Source organism: Thunnus thynnus, chromosome 21 (assembly GCF_963924715.1).
Source record: "Thunnus thynnus chromosome 21, fThuThy2.1, whole genome shotgun sequence".
NCBI lineage: Eukaryota > Metazoa > Chordata > Actinopteri > Scombriformes > Scombridae > Thunnus > Thunnus thynnus.
In genome coordinates this window covers 4,545,446-4,572,228 of record NC_089537.1, presented here as the reverse complement: position 1 = coordinate 4,572,228, position 26,783 = coordinate 4,545,446, and the positions used below count along the sequence as shown (strand labels likewise).

The following is a 26,783-nucleotide window of genomic DNA, read 5'->3' as shown; positions in this document are numbered from 1 at the left end:
TACGGTGTCAGAGGAGGGACAAACAACAACACACAGCGAGGATAAAACCTGCTTGTGCTTTAAATCTGAGCTGAAACAAAGTGTTGAGAGGAAATATTGGCTGTGAGCATGATTGTGTTTGTTGTTCATAAACTAATATTGATTATTTATGAACTGATATTCCCAAAAGTCAGTGAGAAAAATTGAAAATTCCCTTAAAAATACTAGAAAAAGTGAAAAATTAGCTTTCTAACATTTGTAATATATTAGCTTAATTTTATATAATTATATATGTTATATAGAATAAATAAAATGTGGCACTTTTGAAGATGTTACTAAAAGGTTTCAATAATCAATTGATATCCTAAATACATACATACATATAATTTAATTGTGAGATGTGAAAGTTTTGTCATTTTATAGCTTTCTGCTCATGTTTTCACCTCCTGTATTTGCACTAATTATTAGTTATTAGTTCTGATATTTTACAACCTGGTGAGCTGTTTCTTGAGTTATTTTAACGGGTCAACAACTCTGTAGAAACTTTGTCTTGGATCTCAGAGGAAGGTTGTTATCAAAGCATGTGAAACAAAGTCACATGGACTCACAAGTGGCTTTTTTATTGGTCGGTTTCAATGATTTTACACCTCGTAAAAACTGAGCAAGATGTCTAATTTACCTGATGTGAGGTATCCAATTACCTTTTATTTTTTTTAAAGTTTTCTACTGTCTTCTCTACTCACCTGTCGTTCTGTCAGATGTTTTTCTTTGCACAACAGACTCTGTATCTTTAGCTAATCATGCTGCACTCTCAGATCTCCTTTTTGCTTTGTCTGGTGCATACCAGTAAACATCGAAACAAGAAGATAACAAGAGTTGAGGATGTTTATTCGTCTGTTTTCAATTTCAAGGCAGCTTAGTCTTGTTTGTTACGGTGCCAGCGGAGGACAAACTGTGTTATTTTCACCTTCACAAACACACCAAACTCTCCAAATGATCAACTTTTTATGAGCTAAGAAAAACTGTCCTGCTTCAGCTTTGTGACGATGCATTTTCCAGATAATCAAATGATTTATTTAGCTTACTTTAGCATAAAGGAACAACTAATCAAGTGAAAGTGAAACATACTTACTTGATGTGAAGGCTCAACCTAACATCTGGTTTAATGTTAGCTTAATCAATTAGTTACTCAAATGAAATTTAATCTCCAATCATTTCAAATGTGAGGATTTGCTGCTTTTTCTCTGATTTATAACATCTGGAAGTATATTAAATTTGGGTTTTGGGTGTTGCTCAGACAAAAAAAAGCAACTCTGAGAACAGATGATGGACTTTTTTCCCACATTTTCTTACATATTTATAGATTAAATGATCAATCAGTTGATAAGAAAACATTAGATTAACTGATTACAGCTCTAATAGTTACCTTAGTGAAGATGGGGAGTGGCAGGCCGTACTGATCCTCCTCCAGACCAGACACCAGGCCCTGGACGACCGCTCCCTGACCGCTGACCGCCTGCGGCTGCACGGTGATGGGCGTCCCCGGCTTGGAGTTGAAGGCGTCTGGCAGCTCCGAACCCGGTTCCCTCCCCTCAGCTGGCTCTTTGGGGCTGCCCTCCTCCAACACGCTGGGGTCCAGAGTCTCCCAGTCGCTCTCTGACGACTCCGGAGAGGTGCGTGACGGAGGTTTGAGGTGGTTGTTGTCCCCCTCTGCGCCGTTCCCAGGGGAGGGCGACTCAGCGGCAGGCTGGGCGGTTTCCTCTCCCTCCAGCTCCAAGGTGGTGTTGGCGATGTCGGTGACGGACACAGAGACGAACTCCTCTGCTCCCGAGACGCTCTCCACCAGGCTCAGGTCCTCTGACACGCTGCTCTTCGGCTTGTAGTGAGACGAGTCCACCAGGCCGTGCTCGATCATACCTGAACAAACACAACACACTGAAAATGTCTTATTTCTGTTAAATACACTTAATCTGTGTTTTAATTTCGCCATTTGCTGTGTTTTTTTTAAATTTTTTTAGAGTTTCTATATTCCCTGATTTCTTAAAAGTTTTTCACTTTTTCCAAAATTTTATTTACAACTGTAATGACTGATCGCTGGAACCACTTGGGGGCAGCAGACAGGACGAGTGGTGAACACAACACATATATATACACACATATATATACACATATCATCAGCTTTTAAGTTAATATGTTGAACTTGTTAGCAAACGGTTGCTTATTTCCACATCCAGCAGTTACGGAGCAACATTATCATTCATGAGGTGTCGTGTTTCTGTCCTTTCTGAATGTTTTTGCTCTCTATGTCTGTTTGGTGCTGAGCAGGTAGTGTACAGTGGCTTTTTAGAGCTTTTTCTCTGACAACAGCTTCTTGACGCGTGTTAAAACGACACTATGAGAGCGCTGAGAGTGAACCAAAACAGTAAAGTTGCAGCCGGACAGATAAACAAAGAGCTGAAACTCACTATAAAGCTCTGTGAAGCCGAGAGGAGCTGCAGAGTCACTGATAATTCTCTGTAGGTTCATCACTACGAGCCACGACCAACACATTATTACACACCGTCAGCTCACATACATTGTTATTAATAAAAATAATGATCATAGCTGCTTTAAGGATGTCTTATCCATGTTGGCCAACATAGACTTCTGCTGGAACAATGACTGAAAGCTCCAGAATAGCTACTAAATGGACCTTTGAGGTTAAAATGCTGTTTCCAAGGTCCAAAAATGGACCCACTGGGGCCAGTTTTAACACAAATGTGTTTTTACCAGCAATTATCAAAACCACAGTTGCTGCATATGTTTATGTATGAACATGATGTGTGTATAAGTGTTTGTATATTTAAAATCTGCCTGATGCTTCTGGAAATTACGCTGATAAAAAGCGGTGAAAGTGAACTAAACAGTAAAGTCGTGGACCATGAAACCAAAACAATGAGCTGAATCTTAACTACGAGCTACACTTTTCACATTATATATATATATATATACACACACATTTTATCCATTGTTAATATAAAAATATTAATCACAGCAGCTTTAAAGATTTTTGTTTAGGATTAAGACACTGAGTGACATCTTGCACCCTGATTTAAGGGGCTGGATCAGGATTTAGCAGATTTATTATTAATACTTTCTGACCTGACGATGCTTTGCTAGTTTTCATGTTATTTTTGTTATATTTATAGAACTCTTCAGGCTGTTTCATCCCTCTTTTTTCCCCCCTTAGTTTTCACAGTTTTATCATCTGTACAGATGCATACAAACTATAATCCATCCTTACAAAGACCAAATCTGGTTCACAAGAGCAGTGGAAATGTTTGAAACTGACCTGGAAACAGTGATAAAACTGTCATCAGAGCTCCTACTAGTCTGTTGACAGGAGACACATAGAACAGGACCTGCAAACACCAGCAACAAAATGTCAAAAAAGGACCAAACTACTATTAGACAGAAGAAAAGATATGTTTGAGTTTTTATTTTGTACCTTTTTCTCCAGCAGAATAAGCTTGAAGAGGATGAGAACCTACGAAGACAAACAAGAAAATTTGCTGATAATAGACATTATAAACAAAATACCAGGATTTTATCTTCGTATCTGTAATTTTCTACCTTGTGTCGAAAGTGCAGTATTAAATCTCTTGGTGATAATCCTGAGGAGAGAAAACAAACGAGAGCATCAACACAAAGGAATTTACCCTTGAGAGAAAAATGCAGCAACATTTTTGTGCCGTTAACAGCAATCACATGATCGGAGGCTTGACGAGACGCAATAAACAAGACTAAAAAAAAACCACAAATATGATCTGTTTGAAGATATCTTTATCTCTGAAACGACAAAACTTACTCGCTGTTGACTGGAAAACTGAACAAAAGAAGAACCATTTTTGAAATTTGTAGTGAGGAATGGGGAAATGAGTGTTTTTGTAGTATGAAAAGATGCATTAATGCTGATTTAAATCGTTGCAATCAATGTTTTTGTGTTGAAATTACATATTTTTGCAACTTTAAAGCCTTATTTAAACAATTTATCAAGATAAAGAGCAGGAAAATGGAAAATTAAAATTAATATTGTTCTCTTGTTTCCTTTCTCTTCACTAATGACAAAAAAAGTCAAGAAGAAATGATAACTGTAAGTGGTTTCATGAAGGTTTTACGTACCGAGGTAAACCTGTGATCCCTCCAGCGATGAGCCCCTCAGAGAGCCGTTCATGTGGTCGTACAGCTCCTGCGGGGTCGGAGAAGGAAACGGGAAAGTGAGTCGAGGTGAAAACAGAAGAAGAAGAACGTTAACAGACGGCTTCTCTCGGATGTAAACTCTCACCTGCAGTATAGAGATCTGTGAGAAGTCTTTCTCCTCGAAGTAGGCGTGTGTGATGAGCTGGAGTTTTGCTTGGAGGAGACCGTAGAGAGGCTGGAAATCAGAACAGACGCTGTCAGCAGCAAACCGAGTGTGTGTGTTTATGTCTGAGTCATTTAAAGCATCACCTATAAACAATGCGTGGCAAGCTAATGGCTAATCTGACTGATTGTTTTTACCAGGGCTGCTTATTTTCATACATTAATCTGCTGATTATTGTCTCGGTTAATCCTTTAGTTCATAAAATGTTAAAAAAATTATGAAAATGTTATTCACTGTGATTTCTTCAATTTGATAGTTGTGCCTGACTAACAGTCCAGAACCTACAGATTATTAATCTACTGTCATATAGGACAAAGAAAAGCAACAAATCCTCACATTTGAGAAGCTGAAACCAGAGAATATTGATCGTTTTGCTTAAACAGTGACAGTAAGGTTGGGTGATAAATCAAATTAATTTGATTCATTTGAATTTTAGTTTTTGCACAATGTGTAAAATGTCTAAATCGAGTTATTACAATATGCATAAAAAGTAAATTTTTCGTCAAAAAGTAACATCAATAGCTGCTACATTCGCTGTTTTGAGTCTGTGAACTGTGACGTGATTGGTTACGCTGCATGTTTACCTGCTGCAGTTTACAGGACCGTCGTGACTCCAGGTGGCGAGTCGTCTCTAACTGTCTCCGACTGTCTCTGACCATCTCAAATAGTCTCTGACCGTCTCTAACCGTCTCTGACCATCTCTGACCGTCTTTGACTGTCTCTAATGTCTCTGACTGTCTCAAATAGTCTCTGACTGTCTCTGACTGTCTCTGACTGTCTCGTAGTGAATTTAACTGTCACATCTACAAGAAGAACAGACTGGAAGTGACTCTGCACACTGATCTGTGTTCTCGTTTTGTGTTAGTTGATGAGGTTTCATTTCTGGTCACAAGAGTCGTGTCGTCTGAACATTTTCAAGGTTTTACAGGATTATTTGATTATCAAAATATCAATTTTTCTGTCAATCATCACTATTGTTTTCAGTATCACGCTCACTTGATTCATGGAGTAAAATGTTTGCTGTCTTGTCATTAAACAAGACGACAAACATCAGACTTTACAGACTAAAAATGCATTTTTCTCGCCCACAAAACTTTCTCTACAGTGTTTAAATCTTCAACACATACAGAGAAAACTGAGCTTTTGTAAAACAATGACCTAAGTTAGTCAAGAATATTTTAAAGAATGAATCAACTATTTTTCCCATCCAGCTGTACAAGTGATGTCTATCACTTTCTACAGTCACAGCAGATAACTAGATAGTAAACAGGAAGTGGACACAGCCGTTATCTCAAAAGGAATTTAGACATAACGTGACTTTTTTAGATTGAGATTCAGATCAGAACGTTTGATGGTTTATTCAAGAACATATAATGTCATTTCACAGCTTAGTGGATCTAACTTACACCATTAAAACGTTGAGTACAAGTCATTAAATCTTTGTGGGGACACATGAAAGGAAGATTTACTTCTTTTATCACTTCACATGAGGAGGACGGTTACTGCAACATCTCAGCTGATTAGTTTCTTAACATCAGAGAAGGAATGCCAGGAAATAAAATCTGTCCGCAACAATTAATCACATCTTCTCTCCCACATTTGTCCTCTTCTCTCCATTTTACACGATCACAGTGAGGTCATGCTGATATTTCATGGCCAAGAGACTCCTGATTTAATTATTTCCAGTGCGTAAAGCAACAGAGACTGAAATGAAAGCTTCTTCTGTTTTATTAGAAGATTACAGCATCGACTGACTGACTCACCACTCGACTGAGGACGCAGACGCTCTTCTGAACCGTCTCCCTGGTGACGTCGGCCTGTCGCACCTTAAGGGCCTGAAGAGGGATTAAAGAAATCAATCAATAAATATATATATATATATGAAAACCACAAACCAAACATTGTGAGGACACTGTGTGACCAATCTGAACTCATGACACGTCTGCTGACGTCACGAGGGATAAAAATAGCACGGTGGGATGTTGTATGCTTCAAAAGCTCAAATCAAGAATGATAAATACACTAACTGGCCAAAAGTATGAGGACACCCACACACACTGCACTCTTGAACATGTAATCCCAAAACTACGAGTATTAATCTGCAGCTTTAACAGCATCCGCTCTTCTGCTTTCAGGCTTTCCGACAGATTTCGGGTGATAAGTTTCCAGCTCACAGTCGGCGTTCCGGTTCATCCAAACAGTGTTGGATCATGGGATTGAGGTCAGGGCTCTGTGCGGGCCGGAGACGTTCTTCCACATTAAAACTGTGTAAATTGTTTCTTTACGCACCGCTGTGTTAATGTAACCAGACAGATATGTTGTGGTAATAATACCGACTCCACTGGGAGCGTTCGGGTGTCAGATATCTAAAAATGTTGCATGTTTCTTCCTTTGTTATCATACTTATATCCATCTACTCTTAATTCTCTTCCTTGTTCCTGTTGTTGTAGTTTAGGGCTGCAAAGAGCAACTATTTTTATTGTTAATTAATCATTTTGTTCTGTAAAATATCAAAATACATTAAAAAACACCTGAGCTGATGTCATTAAATGTCTTATTTTGAACCAACCAACAGTCCAAAACTCAAATATATTCAATTCAGTATAACATAAGAAGAGGAAAAGCAGCAAACTCTCACATTTGAGAAACTGAAACCATCAAATATTTGGAATTTTTGCAAAAAAAGAAAAAAACTAATCGATTAATCGACGGATCGTTGCAGCTCTTGTGTGCTTTTGGATGAAAACGTACACTCAGTTGCCAGTTTATTGTACTATAAACATACATATATATGTGTCCCATAAAATAAGGTTCAGACTGACCTTTGCTTCTATTTGGCGATAACAGGAAACTCCGTAGACACACTTCATGTCTCCAGTCAGAGGCGGCAGGTGAAAATAAACAGTATCTGCAAAACAAAAACCATCATTTTACTGCATCAGCATCCATCAGGATCTGTAAAAACACTCACAATCTAAAAGACAGAAACACGTTTCAACCAAGAGGGAAAATGATCCGAGTGAGGAAATAACATTTGTACTGTTTAACAGCCGGTTAGATTTAATACATCATGTGTTTGTACGGTTTAGCTGCGCTCTGCTGCACAGTAGCATCAATACATGCACCTGTCAGTGAGGAACGCACAGTCAGAACAAAAAAAAAAGATTATGTAAGAAGAAGAGAATTAACATCAATGACAGCTGAGAGATGTCGACGTGATTATTTAACAACAGAGCAGCCTGTTAGCTGCCAGACTGGATAAACTCGCAAGGCTTCATTTCCCACAATGAACATCACTGATACCTTCAGTTTACAGCTGAAAGGATTGGAAATTAATTGGCAGCTGTTTTTATAATCATTTCAGTTCTTTTTTCAAGCAAAATGCCAAATAATTACATGTTTCAGCTTCTTAAATGTGAGAATTTGCAGCTTTTTCTCATCTTAAATGAATGTAAATTGAGTATCTTTGAGTTTTAGATTGAATAAAGTGAATAAAAAAAAGCAATTTGAAGACGTCAGCTTGGACTTTAGTGAATGGTGGTTTGATTTCTCACTTAATCAAACATGTTCTGATGTTTTCTACAACAATCGATTAGTCGAGAAAAGATCAGCAGATTAATCGATAAATAGAATAATTGTTTGTTGAAGCTCTTCTTCAGTTAAGAGAACCAATACTTGGTGGTTCACATTCTTTATCCCATTAACTGAAACTAAATAAATCACATGAACTTTACATTTCTATGTTGCATTTTCCCAATGATATCCTTGGTTTTTAGATGGATTTCCTTCCTGTGAGATATTGATTTCAGTTTATTTTAGTGCACAATGAAAATCACCAAGAATTGAAACTTGCTTGCAGCAGATATCTCAGCAAACATTTATTCCATTTTATTATTTATTTATTTATTTATTTAGCAGAGTGATGTAATGCTTTTGTCAAAACAGATTTGGTGCATTCAAAGAAACTCCGACACCCGACACACCAACCTTTCATTGTAATAAACGACCAAATTCACACGATCCTTTCAATCACGATTCCCCAATAACATAATTCATGAATAAAATGCTGTTTTGGCTGCAACTAATGATTATTTTTCATTATCAATTAATCTGGCAATTATTTTCTCAAATAATCAATTAGTTGTTTGGTCTTTAAAATACCTGAAAATGGTGAAAAATGGTGATGAACCTAAAACCTTAAAAGGTTTGTGTTCCCAAAACAACCAATAGATATTAAGTTTATTATTATTGAGGACTGAAGAAAAACAGAAAACATTCACATATAAGAAGAAAGACTCAAAACCATAAATCAATTTTCAAAATAGTTAATAGCAACTAACTAATCAATTAATCAACTATTCGTTGCAGCAGCTTCCTGAAACGTGTCAAGAAAAGACTTTTCAGTACAAATCTGGTCCCTGCTCACAACTTAAGTCGGTAATAATGTATAATATATATAATATCTAACAGGCTGAAACATGTAAAACCAGCTGTATGATCATTTAGTGAATGAATCAGAGTGTGAATTAATGTGAATTAATGTTTTCAAAGGAGTTCTTAATATAGAAGTGAAGGATTATCTGTCATTCAGTAACAGTGACTCAACGTTTCTTCAACCTGCTGCAGGTGTTACGAATGATTCTAATCAAAGCTGATAAGTCAGAGAGAAACTGCAGATAACAAGGAGACGATGGAGGAAACGACACGTCTATCAGCCTTCGTTCCACCTGAAGAGAGGATGAGGAGCGTTTTAATAACGGAGTTAAGATCTCATCTGGATCAGACGGCAGCGGGGTCACGAAGGTCAGACTGCAGACGAGGTTCAGGCCGCAGCTGCAGTAAAAATCAAGCCGGAGAGGATTCTGCTTATTGATAGATAATCCTAAATGAAATGTCTGCAGGATCTGCTGAAGAGACATTAAACTGAAACCTGAAATATAGATTTGTTCAGAAATGTGAAATTTTCATTATCGATTAATTGATTTATCGTTTGGTCTATAAAACATTAGAGGATGGAAATGTCACCGTTTCCCAAAGTGACGTCCTCAGATGTTCTTCTGAATCACAAGAAGATATTCATTCATTTTAAGGGATCAAATCCCACAAAACCACCGCTTTAGATGTTTGTCTTTTCCAGGTAGACTTGTCCAGCAACATTATCCTAAATCTGTTCTGTGTCCATCCTATAAACCAATACTACAAAGCAAAGTATGCAGTTTTTGTAGTTACTACAAGGAATCAATGTTCTTTGTCATTTTGTGCCGACAGGAAATGATGACGGACAGAAATGAAGCTGCGTCTCTGGAACAATCACATCAACTCAACCTCACAAGAAGAAAAAACAGGATTTCCAAAGATTTAATATATTTTTGTTTGTATGAGATCCTCCTCAAGCCGTCACCATCATCTGTGATTTAATTAAAGCGACTGTAATCAATATTTTTTTATAATAACACCGTCTGATCTGTCAGTATGTGATGTGTTTGGCTGGTAGTGACGAACCTACAGAGAATTATCAGAGACTCTGCAGCTCCTCTCGGCTTTACGGAGCTTTATAATGAGTTTCAGCTCATTGTTTACTGGTTCACTCTCAGCGCTCTGTACGCTACCTGCTCAGCACCAAAACAGACATGCTGATGATATGTCAGAGTTTCTGTTGTACCTAAAACCAAGGAGCAAGTAATGAGATTTAAATCACTGCTGAAAAGCTCCTAAGTTGTGGAGCAAAATCAAAACCAGCTTTTTCACTGAAAGATGCCAGAAGTCAAATAATAAAAACATATGATGCATATAAAATATCTTTGACTGTGATCATTTATGTGTCTTATTCAGTACTGAGTGTCATATGATCTTCCAACAGTATTTCTTTAGTGTTGACATTGGAACAAGTTTCTGCTGTGTTGCTGTGTAACCAACACCCAGTCATATCAGTGTTTATTTTATGAGCTGCACTGGAGAGTCGCTCACGTCGCTGTCGTTCTTTAATCAGCTAACAGTCGGCTGAAGGAAGCAGAGACAAACACGCTGTGATTTTTGCATATTTAGCACAAAATCTGTCAGTAAGATGTGTGAATTTTGAACAGACTGACTGGAAATGTGTATAAAAGTTGAGATTTCTAGAGGTTGCTCTGAGGAAAATTGTGCTTCTTCTTTGGAAAAACCTACATTTCCCCACTTCTTAATCACTATGACACATATATATTCTCTGAAATGGACCAACAGAAAGCAGCAGCAGAGAGCACATGATCAGGAAATGAGAACTTCTCCCGTCGTGACAACAAGTGCAGTCGGCTCAACGGCAGCGTTCACGGGTGAGGCTTTTAAAATCGAGTATCTAGATGTGAACTTTGGCTCAGTTCCTGCTGTTTGCCTTTGACGGGACGGCGTGGAGTAGTGGCGGTAAACCACAGGACCGTCACATGACAGCAGACGCACACCACACGGGACAGTTTGCCAAAAAAGATACAGAGAGAGTCACCACACTATCACTCACACTCGCTGCAGCTACACACACACACAGAGGCCCTGATCTTAATCTACAGCCTGGATGACACCTGCTTTTACAACATCAGCAGAACAAAAATAAAGCAGCTGATGATGTAACGTAAGACTGACTTCCAGGTTTACAGGATATGACTGGTGATTTTTTCTTGCTGTCAACAAATTTCATGAACTGATCTACTAACAAGTGTTGTGTCAGTATGAAGAGTCTGATATATCTTATTCCTCTGTGCCGTAGACCTCCGTCGTTCTTCCATAAACCATTAAAAACACATCAGCGAGCCGCAACGATGCACTGGGTGACACGTTCCTTCATTATGAAGAGTTCGGTCTCATTAGTTTGTTTAGAGACGACTCTAATAGCGATCACGTTTTTTTTCTCTGGAGAGTAGTTCTGTGTAACGGGCGGGGACACGCGTGACAACTGGTGAGCAGACTGTGAATATGATTTGGGGCGAGGTGGGTAAAACGTGTTTGTGAGATGTATGTTAAGATTCTAATCTGCAGTCGCTGCCAGTCAGAAAGGTTTTTTTTTTAAACATGTTTGATATTTTTGACTGATATCGGCGGACAATGACGTCACGAGAGAAGCGTACCTGTAAGTAAATTAAAGAAGGAGGGGAGATGGCGAGCTAAAAGGTTTGTGGTGGCAACTGATAACTGAGCAAAAGCTGATTGAGCTGTAAAAAGCACGAATGTCTCTATAACATAAAATCAAAGAGCAACACAGCCGATCAGAACCTGAAGCTCGTTTTACAAAGTGACCTCCGGTTCCTTTCGTATACTCTACGATTCATCCAGGATCTCCCCCAAACTTCTTCCTTTTTCCTTCTTTTTTTTGTAGCCTTTTCAGTGCAAACTACTCCACATATTAACCACGGATGTATTAATAAAAGCAACTGGGACTTGGTATCATTCTCGCAGGATTTGCAGGGTCGTTTCCCACCAGAACTCAAGTGGTTACGGAGCAGTGGTTCAGTGTCGTTAATCAGTCGTAAGGTTTGTGCTCCTTCCTGACTGTCAAAGACTAATAAAAAATGGTGGAAACAACCTTTATGTGTGGTCTGTCCAGTCTTTCTAGGTTTCAGATAGTCTTTAAAAGGTGTTCCCAGCTTAAGGCAGACGCCACTGAGCATGTGCAGAAGCAGCAGAACCGTCTTACACAGAACTACTCTCCGGAGACTGAAAACATGATGCTGTTATTAGTCTTTGGAGCCGTTTCTAAACAAGCTAACGTCACCAAACTCTTCAAAATGAAGGAACATGTTGTTAGTAGATCAGTTCATTGCTGGTTTGGTTTGTTGACAGAAAGAAATATATAGAAAATAGCCATATAGTTTTAAAAAAAGAGGCATTTTCCCTCTAAATGGTTGCACAAAGTTGTGAAATATACATTATATACAGCGTAGATGTGACAAACCTTCCTGATAGTTGTGCGCCCCGTCAGGAAGAGCCAGGAAAGGGAGGTACTTCCATTCTTCTGGCAGCAGGTTACTGTCATGACCCTCGTCTGGCATCAGCGGCGGGTAGGAGAACTCCACCTGAGGGGAAGAGCGGTCAGCTGATTCACCATTATCACAATTTCCTCTTCCACTCCATTTATATGTTAGAGGCTTTCAAATTAATTTGTCTGTGAGTTCATGAGTGTTTCCTTCACGTGCTCCGGTTTCCTCCTGCAGGGTTAGATGTAATCTGCCCCGAGGTCTGAATATGAATGTGTCTGTATGTGTGTGAGCCGCCTCTGTATCATGTGACATGTCAATCACCTGGATGAACACAGGGAATTTGCCTTTTACCCAAATTTTTTCCGAGGGAAGTGCATATTGAAATGAAGTTTAGTTGGAATCGTTTCAACGTATCCCGCTCGGTTTTATGAATCCGCTTCATAAAACGGACAAAGACGAGAGGAAGACTGGAGTGAAATAAGAGAAAGAACTGGTGTTTCTGGTGACTTCTGAGCATGGATGTACAGTATAATGAGAGCTGGATTTGGCGGCACTGCTCAGTCTTGCTGCCAATGTTTGACCACTTGTGGTATTGCAGCAAAAAAAATCCCCTGAAAAGCATAAAGCGCCATTATAAGAGACACTCTGAACTTCAAATAAGGTATTATTTAGGGCTGCAAGTAATGATTATTTTCATTATCCATTAACATGCCGTCTTGTCTTGGTGAATCAATTGTTTTGTCTATAAAATGTTAAAAATTTCCAGAGTTGAAGGTCAAAAACCTGCAACTTTCTCATCAGAGAATGGAGATATAAACCCTGTTTTGCATGATTATGCAGCCTAATGTACTATCTTACATCTTTAATTGACCTCATTATGTTTCCACTGAGCTGAAGAAAAGGGCAAACGTTCAGATTTCTGTCGTCGTCATTGTCGTCGTCGTCCTCCCACAAAGCCCGGCCTCCTGCCAGCGGTGACAGTTACAAGATTAACCTGAAACCTGTTGATCCTGAACGCCTCACATAAACACACACAAAACCACAACAACAATGACGTCGATGATTCACTCTTTCTGGATAAACGAGGAGTACGAGGGGCGAGACGCTACTCTTAACTCTGGAGAGAAGAGAGAAGTTCATAACGACACGTCCGATGTCTGTTCAATAAGCTTCCAGCCGGAGAGACAGATGGGCAGCAGGTGAAAGAAAAGGGAGACGAACAGATTAAAGGAGTCAGGAACCCAATCTACTGATACCCAGCAGGAGATCACTGACCCCTATCAGATAACCTCTAACACCAGACGCAGCAGGACCCATTACCTGAGACCAAGAATGTGCACCGTCTGCTCCGCTGCGTTGTTTTGTCACATTTTTTACATCAAAAACCACCTTTTTTTTTTATCTCTCCGCTCAACCAGCAGCTGCTTTCAAGGCCGCTGAGCCACAGAACAACAAGTCCTTCATGTTTTTTAGCAGCAGAGACAGACGGAGAGCAGTACAGTGTTTGTTCAGTCAATAATTAGAAGATGCATTAGAGACACTTAGACTGAACTCCGCCTGTAAACTTTTACTAATTAGCAGGTGTTAAACGCTTCTTTTGTCACGCAAAAAGACCATAATGTCACAGTCAGTGAGTTAAAGGTTAATCTCGTCAAAACAGGTTTAGAGAGACAATAAAGACAAAGCAACATGTGAGATTTGTCTGTGAGTGTGTTTCTGATCAATTTAACTTAAAGAAACAAACAAACTAGAGCTGAAACGATTAGTTGATGGACAGAAAATTAATCCCAACTATTTTGATAATTGAATAATCCTTTTAGTTTTTTTAAGCAAAAATACAAATTATTTCCTCTCAAACATGAGAGTTTGATGCTTTTCTTTGTCATGTATGATAGTAAACTGAATATATTTGGATTTTGGACAAAATGATGAATCAATTAGTTTGCAGTTACAAGTGGGAGAGATTTTTTATATCTTAAATGTGAAATTTACTGTACTGTAAACCGTCAATACATCAGTTATCATTTAATCTGATCAGGGCTGCAACTGATGATTATTTTCTGTTTCTGATTACCCCCCCCCCCCGAAAATCCAAACACACAGCTCTAGTTCAGATTAAATACTGTATGCAAAAACACCACACTGTTGATATCAACATTATAAGTATCTTGTAGTGGTGGAAAGTAGTACTAAAGTACTGCTCTTCAGTACAATTTTGAGGTACTTGTACTAGCTCCACCTCCAGCAGCTACAACAGTAACATGCTGCTCTAACACTGATGTTTCACTATTAATAATCTAATGATGTCATATATAATAATATATCAGTCAGAGGAACCAAACCACTACTTTTACTGCAATACTTTAACTACATCAAGCTCATAATACTTATGTACTTTAGCAGGACTTTTACATGTAATGGAGTATTTTTACATTGCTGTATTGGTACTTTTTCTTCAGTAAAGAATCTGAATACTTCTTCCACCAGTACTATTATGATGTGTGTTGGTTTTTTGCAGTATTTTCATGATAAATGAGTGCAGCAGAAAGTGTTCTGGTTCTGAGGAGCAAGCTGCAGCCTGTAATGAAGACACACAGTGCTGCTGTTGAATACACTGAACTGGAAAGATGTCCAAGTTGGCAGCAGAGCACATGTTACATAAGCCTGTGAGCCCAGAGCAAACAGCTGATGTTAACTATACACTCTTCAATGCATGTCAGGCAGGGAACTGTTATTATCATCAGCTGCAGGGAAACGCAAAGTCATTGCTCTCTAGTTAAAGTAAAGTAAAGATGCAGTCAGTAGCAGCTGTCATGCATTAGTATAGTGCTAATGTGTCTTTTATTATCAGCTCGTTAGCATGTAGCTTGTGTTAGCGTGGAGCAGAGGGTTCACCTACCTGACAGCCCTTTTTGTGGTGAAAACCGACCACCACGATATGCAGCACCGGTCCCTTCGCTTCGTCCCTGCCCTGTGACTCCATGCCCGCCCGGTGTTTTGGCAGTGCTGAGGTTGTTTTTTTAAGTCGGGGAATCGGATGTAAACACAAGCAAACAGAGCCGATTTCGACCCCCCCTTGAATCGATACCGTCCGCAGCAGACAGGAGCACAACCAAACACAACAGCATACAGACCGATTTTCTCTTCCGCTTCGTCCTAACGCGCCAGCGAACAGACGAAGCGAGAGAGTTCGCTGCGGCGCACTTCCGTTTTCACTTAGCTAAACGTTTACAACAACCGAAAGTATTCAGATCCTTTACTTGGGTAAAAGTACCAATACAGCAATATAAAAATACTCCATTACAAGTAAAAGTCCTGCATGAAAAATCCTAGTACAGTAAAAGTGCTTAAGTATTATGAGCTTGATGTAGTTAAAGTATCGCAATAAAAGTACATAAGTATTATGAGCTTGATGTAGTTAAAGTATTGCAGTAAAAGTAGTGGTTTGGTCCCTCTGACTGATATATTATTATATATGACATCATTAGATTATTGATAGTGAAGCATCAGTGTTAGAGCAGCATGTTACTGTTGTAGCTGCTGGAGGTGGAGCTAGTTTCAACTACTTTATATACAGTTAACTAGTTTAGTCCAGTGGTTCCCAACCTAGGGGTCGGGGCCCCTCCAAGGGGTCAGCAGATAAATCTGAGGGGTCGTGAGATGATTAATGGGAGAGGAAAGAAGAAAAAACAAAGTTCTGATACACAAATCTGTTTTCAGTTTTTGGACTTTTTCTCTGATCTTTGATTTTTGCTGAAATATTGGATCATTTGAACATTTATTGACATGAAAGCATGTGAGAAGTTTGGAGGGAAAAATCACTATTTGGTGGAGCTGTTAACAACTCATAGACATGTGAAATGTGACCCCGACTACACACTGCGTTTTGTAAGACGTCAAAAGACAAAAAGGTTGGAAACCACTGGTATCATCTTTAACAATGTATTGTATTTTAAAAGCTTGTTTTATTATCCATTGTGTCAAATCTTCACCTGAAAAGTTACTACAGCTGTTAAATAAATGTAGTGGAGTAGAAAGTACAATATTTCCCTCTGAAATGTAGTGGAGTGGAAGTATAAAGTAGCATCAAATGAACATACTTAAGTAAAGTACAAGTACCTCGAAACTGTACTTAAGTGCAGTACTTGAGTAAATGTACTTAGTTACTTTCCACCAGTGAATAGAATTATAAAGTAGCATGAAATATAAATATTCAAGTGAAGTATGACCTTTGACCTCTGCACCTGGTAGAGAACAGATATCATGGTGGGAACTATCTTGACTGTGACTCTATATATGCTCTTTGTTCCACTCAAAGAATTACGTCATTAACCAGAGCAACCCGCGCCATCACGTGGATCTAGACTGAATAAGTAGTAAACTAGCAATAATCTGTGTTACATGTATTAAATTAGAAAACACGCTTGTGGTCAATTAAATAAAATAATTGACCACAAGCAAACAACAAACCGGTCGATACTGCGGCAGATAGTTGTTCGATGATTGATTCGGGTTTGATTGCTTTTGTCTGATTACTGTCGTTCTTCTTTCGATTGGTTCTGACTGCACGTTGAGTCTATTGGTTGAACATGGCGGCTACTCCAACGACAAATCCATCACAGTTGCTCCCACTTGGTTTGTAAAATCTAAATAACTTTGTGTTTATGTTTTCAGAAGTTAATGATGAATCAGTTTTAACAGCTAGGACGTGCTGGCGGGACGTTTTTTTGACGGAAGTTTAAATATTAGTAATATTTCGTTAGTTAGTGTTAGCAGGTAGCCGATGTATGCTAACAGTGCTTTTATGATTAACGTTATATAGATTAATAACACTGTTTTTTTGTCCTTTACGTGCCACACATTTTAATTTAAATAAAGTAATATTTTCTGCGCACCGACAGGTCAAAGTAGGAGGTAAATTTAAGAATTTAACATATTAGTATTTTTAATAAAATGGGGATGCAAGTAGTGCTGAAACAATTAGTGGATTAAACGTTTGACAGAAAATTAAAGGATAGGTTCACAATTTTTAAAACTGATTTTAAAACAACAGTCAGGTGTCCATATGAACAGTGAAAGAGGTTTTCCTCGCTGACTTGGAAAAATTGTGAACCCGTCCTTTAATCACCAGCAGTTTGATAATCGTTAGTCAGACAAAACAAGACAGAACCATAAAACAACCATAAAAGTGATGAGTATATAATGAAAATAATATTTATTTGCAGCCCTAACAACAATACAGCACTCAAATAGCATGCAAAAAAAAATACAACGTAAGAATTGTTATTGTGTCGTACGAGACACCACAAGTTCATACAAGTCAACTTTAATACTGTTAATTCTACATAGTGTCAACTTTTCTACAGCGCCTTTCAACCAGGTGTCTCACAAAACACAATATAATATTTCAACATAGAGAAATAGAGAGTATGCAGAAATAAAACTTAGAAAATACAATAAAAACAGGGATTTCAAACCATACAGAGATAAAACAAAATAAAAAAAAGTACAACATAAAACCATTTGAGTAGACGTTATAAAAAGGTTACATGAATGTCAGACTGAACAGGTGGTTTTTAAATCTTTAAAATGAGAAATCAGAATAAATACTAATTAAATAATCTTTTACAGGCTTTTAAGACAAACAGCCGTTCCAGTGTTTGATCACCTGTAAACCAGAATATTTCAAGGGTTTTTTTTTTGAGTCGTTTCATGGAAAAATTAACCATAATTTGCTTTTTACTTCACTCAAATCTTCCAGCTCACACAGTCTGTTTTCCTCCTGAATATTTCTGACACAACCAACCTCAGTGACCAGAGGAAGAATAGCAGCTCTTAACTGAGCAACTTAAGATCTCTGACTTGTAGATATAACACATGATTACCAGAAAAACAAATGACCATTATGAAAAGTGTGTAAATGTTTATTAAAGAAAACTGCGAGGTGTTGCCTTCACAAGTGTACAAAGTACGAAACTCTAGAAAAAACTACAATATCTCTAATTTCACTTTCTTTTTTCACCTTTCAGAGCTGGTGGACAAATGTATCGGCTCTCGAATTCACATCGTCATGAAAACCGATAAAGAAATCGTCGGCACCCTGCTGGGGTTCGATGACTTTGTCAGTATCCTTTAAATCAAAATGTGTGTGATTTTACAGTTTGCTCAGATTATTAGCAGATCTCTTCCTTAACTAGATGTTTCAGACATGGTCCTAGAAGATGTGACAGAATTGTAAGTAAACGTCTTTTCACGTTAAGTTTCTTAAACAATCGACTGACTTCTCTGTTGAATAATTGATCTTTATGTGTTTGTGTTTCAGTGAAATCACACCAGAGGGAAGGAGGATAACCAAACTGGATCAGATTCTGCTCAACGGCAATAACATCACCATGGTGTGTAAATAACCTTCATATTTAATAATAGCAGATTCATTTTATAGATTCTGGGTTGCATCATAGACGTCAACATAACCTGTTAGTGTTGTTTAAAGCACGTAGTCGGTGATTTTCTGTATTATTTTCCTTATTGTCAACAAATCTCATGTTTGGATCCAAACCAACAATGAAGCGAGATGAGTGGGTTAGTGAGGTATGTCGAGCCTACAGCCAGGGTTTTCAATGTGATGAAGGTTAGATCACCATGGTAACTGATGCTGCAAACTTGACCTGGTCTGGAGCAGGTTGTGATCCGAGTTTCAGGTTAAATCAGCAATAAAAAGCTTCGTCCTTTCATTAACTACCTGATCTGCTGCCAAGTCTGTTTAACTCTGCTGCTACTGCAGCTATTAGAATATTGATTAGTCTTTTATCAGACTTATCATTGATTTGATATGTCATAATGTAAATTTGTAATGGTGCAAGAGGTTTGGGTTACATGTTGGATGAGATTCTGTAACTGAATTTCACATTTTTTTAAATAATAAAAATAACTAAAAACTAATGAAAAAATACTTTGAACAAAACAAATAAAATAAAATTGATTAGTCTATTGTAAATGATCACAGATAATATTCAATCTATAATATTAATTTCACTTTGATTCATTCATTCTAGGACAGAGTCTTCAGTATAATCTTTAAATCTGCTGCATCTAGTTTAAAGTTTAAGAGCTGCTCTGGATGTTGGAGGCACTGAGTGGTAAAATAAGTATATTAACTAATTACAAATTAGTTTTTTAATTAACAAATTTACACGATCAGCAATTTTCTGCCAGCGTTCCTCTCTCGTCTTATTTGCAGCCGTGATAATGTATTTATATTCTTCATATCTCTCCGTTATAATGATCTGTTCCTCCTGACTGAAGCAGGCGGCACGTGATTGGTCCATTTTGTGCGGGGAAAAAAAAGTCAAATGACGCCAAACGCCTCCTTTTATGGGCGGGCGCACAGAGCCTGAAGCAGAAAGCTGTGACACCACTAATCTCTGATCACTAGTTTAGAGTTTGTCGATCTACTAACTAGTATTGTGTATCTAAAGCCTGATGTATCTTATTCCTCTGTTATTGTCCAAAAACTATTAAAAACACATCAGTGAGTCACTCAGCTGCACTGAGTGACATGATCCTTCATCATGAAGAGTTTGGTCACGTTAGCTTGTTTAGAAACGGCTCCAAAGACTAAACTAGTTGTAGCTCTACATGAGATTTGTAGTCAATAAGAAGAACATAAGACCTCCACACTATAAATAATGTCTCTTTATTTTCTTTCATTTCCTTCCTGATGTGCAGCTGATACCTGGTGGAGAAGGCCCTGAAGTATGAGACGAGGATCATCACTGCCTTTCCTACGTTGTCTACCTTAAGTTTATTGTGTCGTTATTGTTCCTCCCTGTTGATCGTTTGGGGCGGAAAGTATTTTTGTTATAAGATTCTTAATTGATTATTTGTTTTACTAAAAGAAAAAGTGTATCATGAATCACACATGACAAAAAAAAAAAGCAGTTTTGTTACAAATAAATGAGAATCTCACACAATTTTCTTTATTTGTCTTTTATCTATTTATGAAAACAAAGTCAAACAATGAAGCACACTCAGATATATTTAGTGCAAATAGTGGTACAAAGTCAAAAAAGTGTCATCATACAACAGCAGTAAGAAAACTTTGACCCAGTTTTTTTTGTTTTTGTCCCTGTTGGAGCTGAAGAAGCAAAAAATCGAGAGATGAAACTGATTGGTAGGAAAATGCGGAGTTACTGAACAGCGAGTCAGTTTGTGCTGAATACACCATGTGAACAACAGCGGTGAGGCAGAGGATGGAAGAATCTGACCCTGTGGTACCTCCAGATCATCACCTGGAATCAGATAAACACACACGACACTGAGAGACCTTCACATGTACTTTCTACTCCACTACATTTATTTGACAGCTTTAGTTACTTTTCAGATGAAGATTTGACACAATGGATAATATAAAAAGCTTTTAAAATACAACACATTGTTAAAGATGAAACCAGTGGTTTCCAACCTTTTTGTTTTTTGACGTCTTACAAAAAGCAGTGTGTAGTCGGGGTCACATTTCACATGTCTATGAGTTGTTAACAGCTCCACCAAATAGTGATTTTTCCCTCTAAACTTCTCACATGCTTTCATTTCAATAAATGTTCAAATGATCCAATAATTCACCAAAAATCAAAGATTAGAGAAAAAGTCCAAAAACTGAAAACAGATTTGTGTATCAGAACTTTGTTTTTTCTTCTTTCCTCTCCCATTAATCATCTCACCACCCCTCAGATTTATCTGCTGACCCTTTGGAGGGGCCCGACCCCTAGGTTGGGAACCACTGGACTAAACTAGCTAATTGTATATAAAGTAGTGTAAACTAGCTCCACCTCCAGCAGCTACAACAGTAACATGCTGCTCTAACACTGATGCTTCACTATTAATAATCTAATGATGTCATATATAATAATATATCAGTCAGAGGGACCAAACCACTACTTTTACTGCAATACTTTAACTACATCAAGCTCATAATACTTATGTACTTTTACTGCAATACTTTAACTACATCAAGCTCATAATACTTATGTACTTTTACTGCAATACTTTAACTACATCAAGCTCATAATACTTATGTACTTTTACTGCAATACTTTAACTACATCAAGCTCATAATACTTATGTACTTTTACTGCAATACTTTAACTACATCAGGCTCATAATACTTATGTACTTTTACTGCAATACTTTAACTACATCAAGCTCATAATACTTTTACTGTAATAGGATTTTAACCTTTTTATTGTTTTAATTCTTTTAAATATGCTTTTTCACATATATCAGGGGTACAATAGTTTATTTTGTATGTGTTTGTATATATGGTGATTATGTACATACAGTATATTGTGTGTACTTGTGTGTACATATTGTGTGTTCAACACTTGAGCCAAAGACAAATTACAATACCTCACCTCCGCTTCCCTCCAGCTTCAATACATGGACGGCTTCTCTTCTCCTTTCGGATTGGTCACCTTTTCAAGATTCTTGCTGATGATGTCATAAAGTTCAGCCTGAAGCCGACAAGTAGAAAAGTTGATTAAAACATAGTACAACGGCACAGTGGTGACTATATCTGATGGCTGATAAGAGTCTGACTTACGTAGAAGCCGCGGACGTCGAGGACGATCACTCTGATCTCAGAGTAGATGGCTTCGTCCTTGTCGTGGACGAGCGAGCGGTAGTCCATCTGGAGGTGAAGAGAGCTGAGTTAAATGCGTCTGTGATGATGATTTGTGAAAGCTTGAAGATGAACAGGATGAACACTCACCACATGAGTTTCTTTGGAGGCTTTGCCGACAGCGTCTCCCCTCTCTGAGAAGTACCTGTTTCAACAGAGACGGTTTTATACTGAGCGTCAAAGCGAAGGAAAAGCAGGAAAGGTAGCGATATTCATCATTATGTGACCTAAAGTATGTGGACAGCGAGATATTGTACTCATATGTGAATGTCAGTGGTACTCAAGTACAATTTTAAGGCTCCTCTGGGACATATTGTACTTTATATTCCACTACATTTATTTTATTTATAGATACCAGCTACTTATCAGATCAATATTATATATGTGTATCATTACAGATTATCTAACAGTACAAGCTGTAAAAATTAGTTCTTCCTTGACAACATTAAAATGCTGCTTACATGTAAACATCAACTGATAAGTAGTAATATACCAATAATACATGATAAATACTCTCTAAATTCACCTTTTGATACTTTAAGTGTATTTTGCTGCCAATACTAGTATTTTTACATTAATGCAGGACTTTTATTCATAACTGAGTTTTTTTTACTTATGTATCAGTACTTCTTCCACCACTTGTGATTGTTGAACATCTCAGAAACAATCTCCTGCTAATTTTCTCCGATTGAGTAATAATGTCAGCCAGACGATGAGTGTCCACATACTTTTGGCCATATAGTGTGTATATACACATATATACAGCTAGAAAGAGAGAGAGAGAGTTTGTTTGCGGTCCTACTTGTTGATGTTGGTCTGAAAACCGTCAACTTTTGTCTTGACTGCGGTGATTCTCTCCAAGATTTTCTCCTGCGTTTAAAGAAAAGTAATTAGCCTCCAATAAAGTAAAGCTGCAACGATTAGTTGATTAATCAATGAGTCAACTGATAGAAAATTAATCGCCAACTGTTTTGATAACTAATTAATCGTTTTGAGTCATTTTTTAAAGGCAAAAATGCTGAAATTCTCTTGTTCCAGCTTCTTAAATGTGAATATTTTCTGGTTTCTTCTATGATAATAAAGTGAATATCTTTGGGTTGTGGACTGTTGATCAGGCCAATAGAAGACATTAGGTTGCATCTTGGGCTTTGGGAAACTGCAATCGATATTTTTCCTCATTTCCTGACATTTTAGAGACCAAACAACTAATCAATTAATCAAGAAAATAATCAACAGATTAATCGATAATGAAAATAATTGTTAGTTGCAGCCCTTCAATAAATAACAAGAGAGTTTGACTGAAATGTGTCACTATGCATGCCGCATGTACCTGAATGGCAACTCCGAAGTCGTTCCCATCTTCTATTTTTGGGATGAGGTGCTGGATCCAGCAGGACACCTACAGAAACAGAGCACAAGTGAGTTAAACTGGTTAAAAATGACGTCTTGATTCAGTGTTTTTAGCAGAACCTGAGTCATCTTTACATCTTTACAGCTTCACTTACAATGATAATGGTCTCTCTAAGAGCAACGATCTCTGGTTTCACTCGATCCAGAAGCATCATGATCTTCTCGTTCCCCTTGATGAAGCCGCATTTTGGCGCTGAGGGAGGAAGAACTGAAGCTTTTACTTCCATCATATTAATGTATTCAGACGCCACACGCTAACTGTCTGTCTCTCCTGAGAGAGACCACAAAGAAACACTTTACCTTTCTTCTTTTTCTTCTCCTCATCTTCATTCTTGTCGGTCTCCATTTCCTGAAAGATTAATATTGATCACAGTTAGTTCACTTTTACTGTGAGCAATGGACTAGAAATTTATGATCACATTGTGTTATTCGGTGGTGATTTTCTTTGACTTTAACAACGATAAGAAGCCAAACATCTTCTCAGCAGCTACAGTGGAGTTTCAAGCTATTTTGTGCCGAAGTTTAACAATCATATAAGGAAAAAATCTATTGCAGCAGAGGTGAGGACGCCAACATGAGCAGGAAATATAGCAGCTAAAGGATGGGTTGTGCTCTTTCAGATAAACTCTCACTTTCACATAAACTAGGCCTGCGACTAACTATTTAAATTATCGATTAATCTGCTGATTATTTATGAATAAAAAATGGTGAAAATTTGTAAGAGCCCACAACCTTAAGGTATTAAATTTTCTATTGTATATGACAAAGACAAACAGCAGATTGTCACATTTGTGAAGCTGAAACAAAGAATATTTTGCATTTTTTTCTTGGAAAATGATTTAAACAATTAATCAGTTTATCAAAATAGTTGCCAATTAATTTTCTTTGATTAACTTGTTGCAGCTATAAACTGATAGCTGATTGATTGATTTTTTCCTTTACTGTAACATGCTCTGGATATAAATCATTGTTCAGAGGATGTGAGACAGACGGATGGAGCTGGTCTCACCTCGTCCTCTGGGGACGGAGGGTCGGGGATGGGGATGTCCAGCGGAGCCTGAAGCGAAGACATGTCTGTGATACTGAGGGCGTCATCCTGATGGAGAGAAAAAAAAAAAACACACAGACAAGATGAGATGATAAACAGCGGTGGAAGAAGTACTCACAGCCTTTACTTAAAGGTGCTATATGTAAGACTTGTGAAGCAATTTACATGTATTAATCTCTTTCTATTGCCAATAAGTGAACGGATTGTAATGTAACTTAAAAAATGAGATGTAACAGCCTGTCTGTGAAGGATTCTGTACTTAGTTACATTCAACCACTGTTGATAACATGTAATACATGTAATGTCAGATATTGTTTTGCTCATATAAATAATATTACACTGGTAAAAGTTTGAGAACAAGACTAACTGAAGTGGACATTTCATGGATTTTGGACATAAAATTTAAGATTCAAAGTGCATTGGTGTTAGAAAAAAATTGAGATGAGTAACAGAGGTGATGACGTTGAAAAATCTATAATTTTTTTTACCTCGCCTGATGTCCACAGTGTATATTTAGATGTTAAAACTCTTTCACAAGGCTGTGGATATTGTCCAAGTCCTTCCCTTCGTTATATTCTAATAAAATACTGATCTAACTTTAACTATAGTGTCTATGAACAGATTAAGATTTAATATGTGAAGAAATTTCATGGGTTAGTAAGTCTAGAAGCTTCCACCTTGTATCTGATTGCCTTGCTAGATGTAATACCAATTACCTTAAAGTGGATCACCTGTGTGTTTGCTATTTAAGAGGCATCTTTACTGCATGTTTATGACACTGATGAAGGCTGGAAACATTTTGTCTTTTTGCTCTCTGTAAATAAAGTGACTCTTCATCGTTAAGTGCCACTATTAAGGGATTGCAGATGAAAATTAGCTATAAGCTAACTCTGGTATGGTACAGTGCATCGAATGGTAACATTTATGTTTAACACTGTATATGGTCCCAATAAATACATACATTAACTGTTGCAGCTCTAAAATGTATTTAATGTACATATAAGGTAGAGTTTCCACCTCATTAAGAAAAATTGGTGCATTGTCCTTATATTATTGACTAATATTTGTCGATAAATTGATTAATGCTTCTCAAATGTGAATATTTCCTGGTCTCTTTTGTCTTCTATGACAGTAAACTGAATATCTTTGGATTGTGGACAAAATAAGACATTTGAAGAGGTCATCTTTGGCTCATTTTTCACCATCTTTTGACATTTTATGGACCAAACAACTGATCAATTAATCGAGAAAGTACAACAGCCCTACTATATCTTTTGTGTGTTGAAATATTGCACTTGCTGACCCTGAGCAGAGCATCCAGCTGCACAATCTTCAAGGGGATGTAACTGGAGAACAACTTCTCTGCCTAAAAACAACAACAACAAAAAAAAAAAAAGTCAGTGTTGCAGCTGCTTATTTTGAATAAATGTGACATTTTACATACAAAATGACAACTTAATACGTGTGTTGCTCCACAAACCTCATGATAAAGGGACTTGCGGAAGTTTTCCACCTGTAGGAGACGAGAAAAACAGGACAAAGTGAAGCAAATCATGTTTTTTAACTGCTGACTCATGTCAGATTGAACCTTTTGGGGTTTACTTTCGTTTTCCTCCCAGAAGGGGGCTTTCCGCAGCAATTCAAGTAACAACTAGTTATGCATTTAAACTCGTTTGTGCTTAACATTTAAGAAACTACCTGCTTTTCGTGAGAATTCAGTGTAATGTAAAGTATCTCAAGTATTTATGTGTAGGTGTGTTTACGGCCTACATGCACAAACCGTGTTTAAAAGCCTAATTAACTTACCTGAAGCGCGCTCCCGCTGCTTATTTTCAGTGTCGATGCTCTGGACATGATCGAGCGAACTTTTTTCCAGTTAAATACAAATAAATACGTCGGGATCAGACGTGTACAGGTGCAGAGGAGAACCTGTAGGACGAGGACGTCTCGCAAGTGTGCCTTTTTTTATTTCCTCATTCGATTTACTTTCGATTCGATATGGGATGATGTAGTTTGCGCCTCCCACTGTCTCCATTTACAACATCAAAACTCTCCAGAAGACAGCAGCGTAGATTTTATAGCTTCATCAGTAAAAACAGGATCTATATCTAAATATCTTAAGTGAAAGACGTCTTGTTGTTGATCTGGTCACATGACGTGGTTGAAATATTGGTTTTAATAAACCTCGTGGTCTCATTATGTCTAAAATCCCCTTTTATCATGCAGGATGGTGCTTAAAGAATATTAACTAACATTATTAAGATAATAATGTTTTTTTTAAAAATAGTAGTACTATAAAAATACAATTCAATACATAATCTT

The 26,783-nt window shown here is 37.6% G+C and overlaps 3 protein-coding genes across 4 annotated transcripts in view; 1 reads left to right on the top strand and 2 right to left on the bottom strand.

Moving 5' to 3' along the window:
• avl9 (AVL9 homolog (S. cerevisiase)) overlaps positions 1-15,519 on the bottom strand; it is a 34,267-nt gene extending 18,748 nt beyond the window's left edge. Inside the window, exons 1-10 of the mRNA XM_067578786.1 lie at positions 15,227-15,519; positions 12,303-12,423; positions 7,204-7,289; positions 6,145-6,216; positions 4,304-4,393; positions 4,141-4,207; positions 3,592-3,632; positions 3,467-3,505; positions 3,311-3,380; positions 1,406-1,896 (exon numbers count right to left, since the gene is read on the bottom strand). Coding sequence (XP_067434887.1) covers positions 1,406-1,896; positions 3,311-3,380; positions 3,467-3,505; positions 3,592-3,632; positions 4,141-4,207; positions 4,304-4,393; positions 6,145-6,216; positions 7,204-7,289; positions 12,303-12,423; positions 15,227-15,310 — 1,161 coding nt within the window. The 5' untranslated portion in view covers positions 15,311-15,519. The remainder of the gene's footprint in view (positions 1-1,405; positions 1,897-3,310; positions 3,381-3,466; positions 3,506-3,591; positions 3,633-4,140; positions 4,208-4,303; positions 4,394-6,144; positions 6,217-7,203; positions 7,290-12,302; positions 12,424-15,226) is intronic.
• A 1,144-nt stretch (positions 15,520-16,663) lies between these two features.
• Positions 16,664-20,300, top strand: lsm5 (LSM5 homolog, U6 small nuclear RNA and mRNA degradation associated). Its single transcript, XM_067577860.1, has 5 exons — positions 16,664-16,962; positions 18,357-18,452; positions 18,534-18,561; positions 18,650-18,722; positions 20,056-20,300. The coding sequence occupies exons 1-5, from the start codon at positions 16,917-16,919 to the stop codon at positions 20,086-20,088; spliced, it is 276 nt and encodes a 91-aa protein (XP_067433961.1). The 5' UTR covers positions 16,664-16,916; the 3' UTR covers positions 20,089-20,300.
• On the bottom strand, positions 20,285-26,501 carry psme2 (proteasome activator subunit 2). Of its 2 annotated transcripts, none has more exons than XM_067577857.1 (12): positions 26,268-26,501; positions 25,942-25,974; positions 25,765-25,827; positions 24,423-24,509; positions 23,714-23,762; positions 23,509-23,606; positions 23,334-23,402; positions 22,806-22,873; positions 22,094-22,148; positions 21,926-22,012; positions 21,733-21,836; positions 20,285-20,618 (listed from the first exon to the last, which is right to left on the bottom strand). In XM_067577857.1, exons 1-11 carry the CDS (start codon positions 26,313-26,315, stop codon positions 21,756-21,758), a joined length of 738 nt encoding a protein of 245 aa, XP_067433958.1. In that variant the 5' UTR covers positions 26,316-26,501; the 3' UTR covers positions 20,285-20,618; positions 21,733-21,755. The 2 variants fall into 2 exon arrangements, with proteins under 2 accessions (XP_067433958.1, XP_067433957.1); XM_067577856.1 differs by having other exon boundaries at positions 21,738-21,836; positions 26,268-26,498.
• Between the last annotated feature and the right edge of the window lie 282 nt (positions 26,502-26,783).

Excerpts from the sequence above, each read along its gene's own strand:
- lsm5 (XM_067577860.1), top strand. The coding sequence starts at position 16,917 with ATGGCGGCTACTCCAACGACAAATCCATCACAGTTGCTCCCACTTG. Across the intron at positions 16,963-18,356 it reads ATCACAGTTGCTCCCACTTG|AGCTGGTGGACAAATGTATC; the intron begins GTTTGTAAAATC and ends TTCACCTTTCAG. Across the intron at positions 18,562-18,649 it reads CTAGAAGATGTGACAGAATT|TGAAATCACACCAGAGGGAA; the intron begins GTAAGTAAACGT and ends TTTGTGTTTCAG.
- psme2 (XM_067577857.1), bottom strand. The coding sequence starts at position 26,315 with ATGTCCAGAGCATCGACACTGAAAATAAGCAGCGGGAGCGCGCTTCAG. Across the intron at positions 25,975-26,267 it reads GCAGCGGGAGCGCGCTTCAG|GTGGAAAACTTCCGCAAGTC; the intron begins GTAAGTTAATTA and ends CGTCTCCTACAG. Across the intron at positions 21,837-21,925 it reads TCGACGTCCGCGGCTTCTAC|GCTGAACTTTATGACATCAT; the intron begins GTAAGTCAGACT and ends TGTCGGCTTCAG.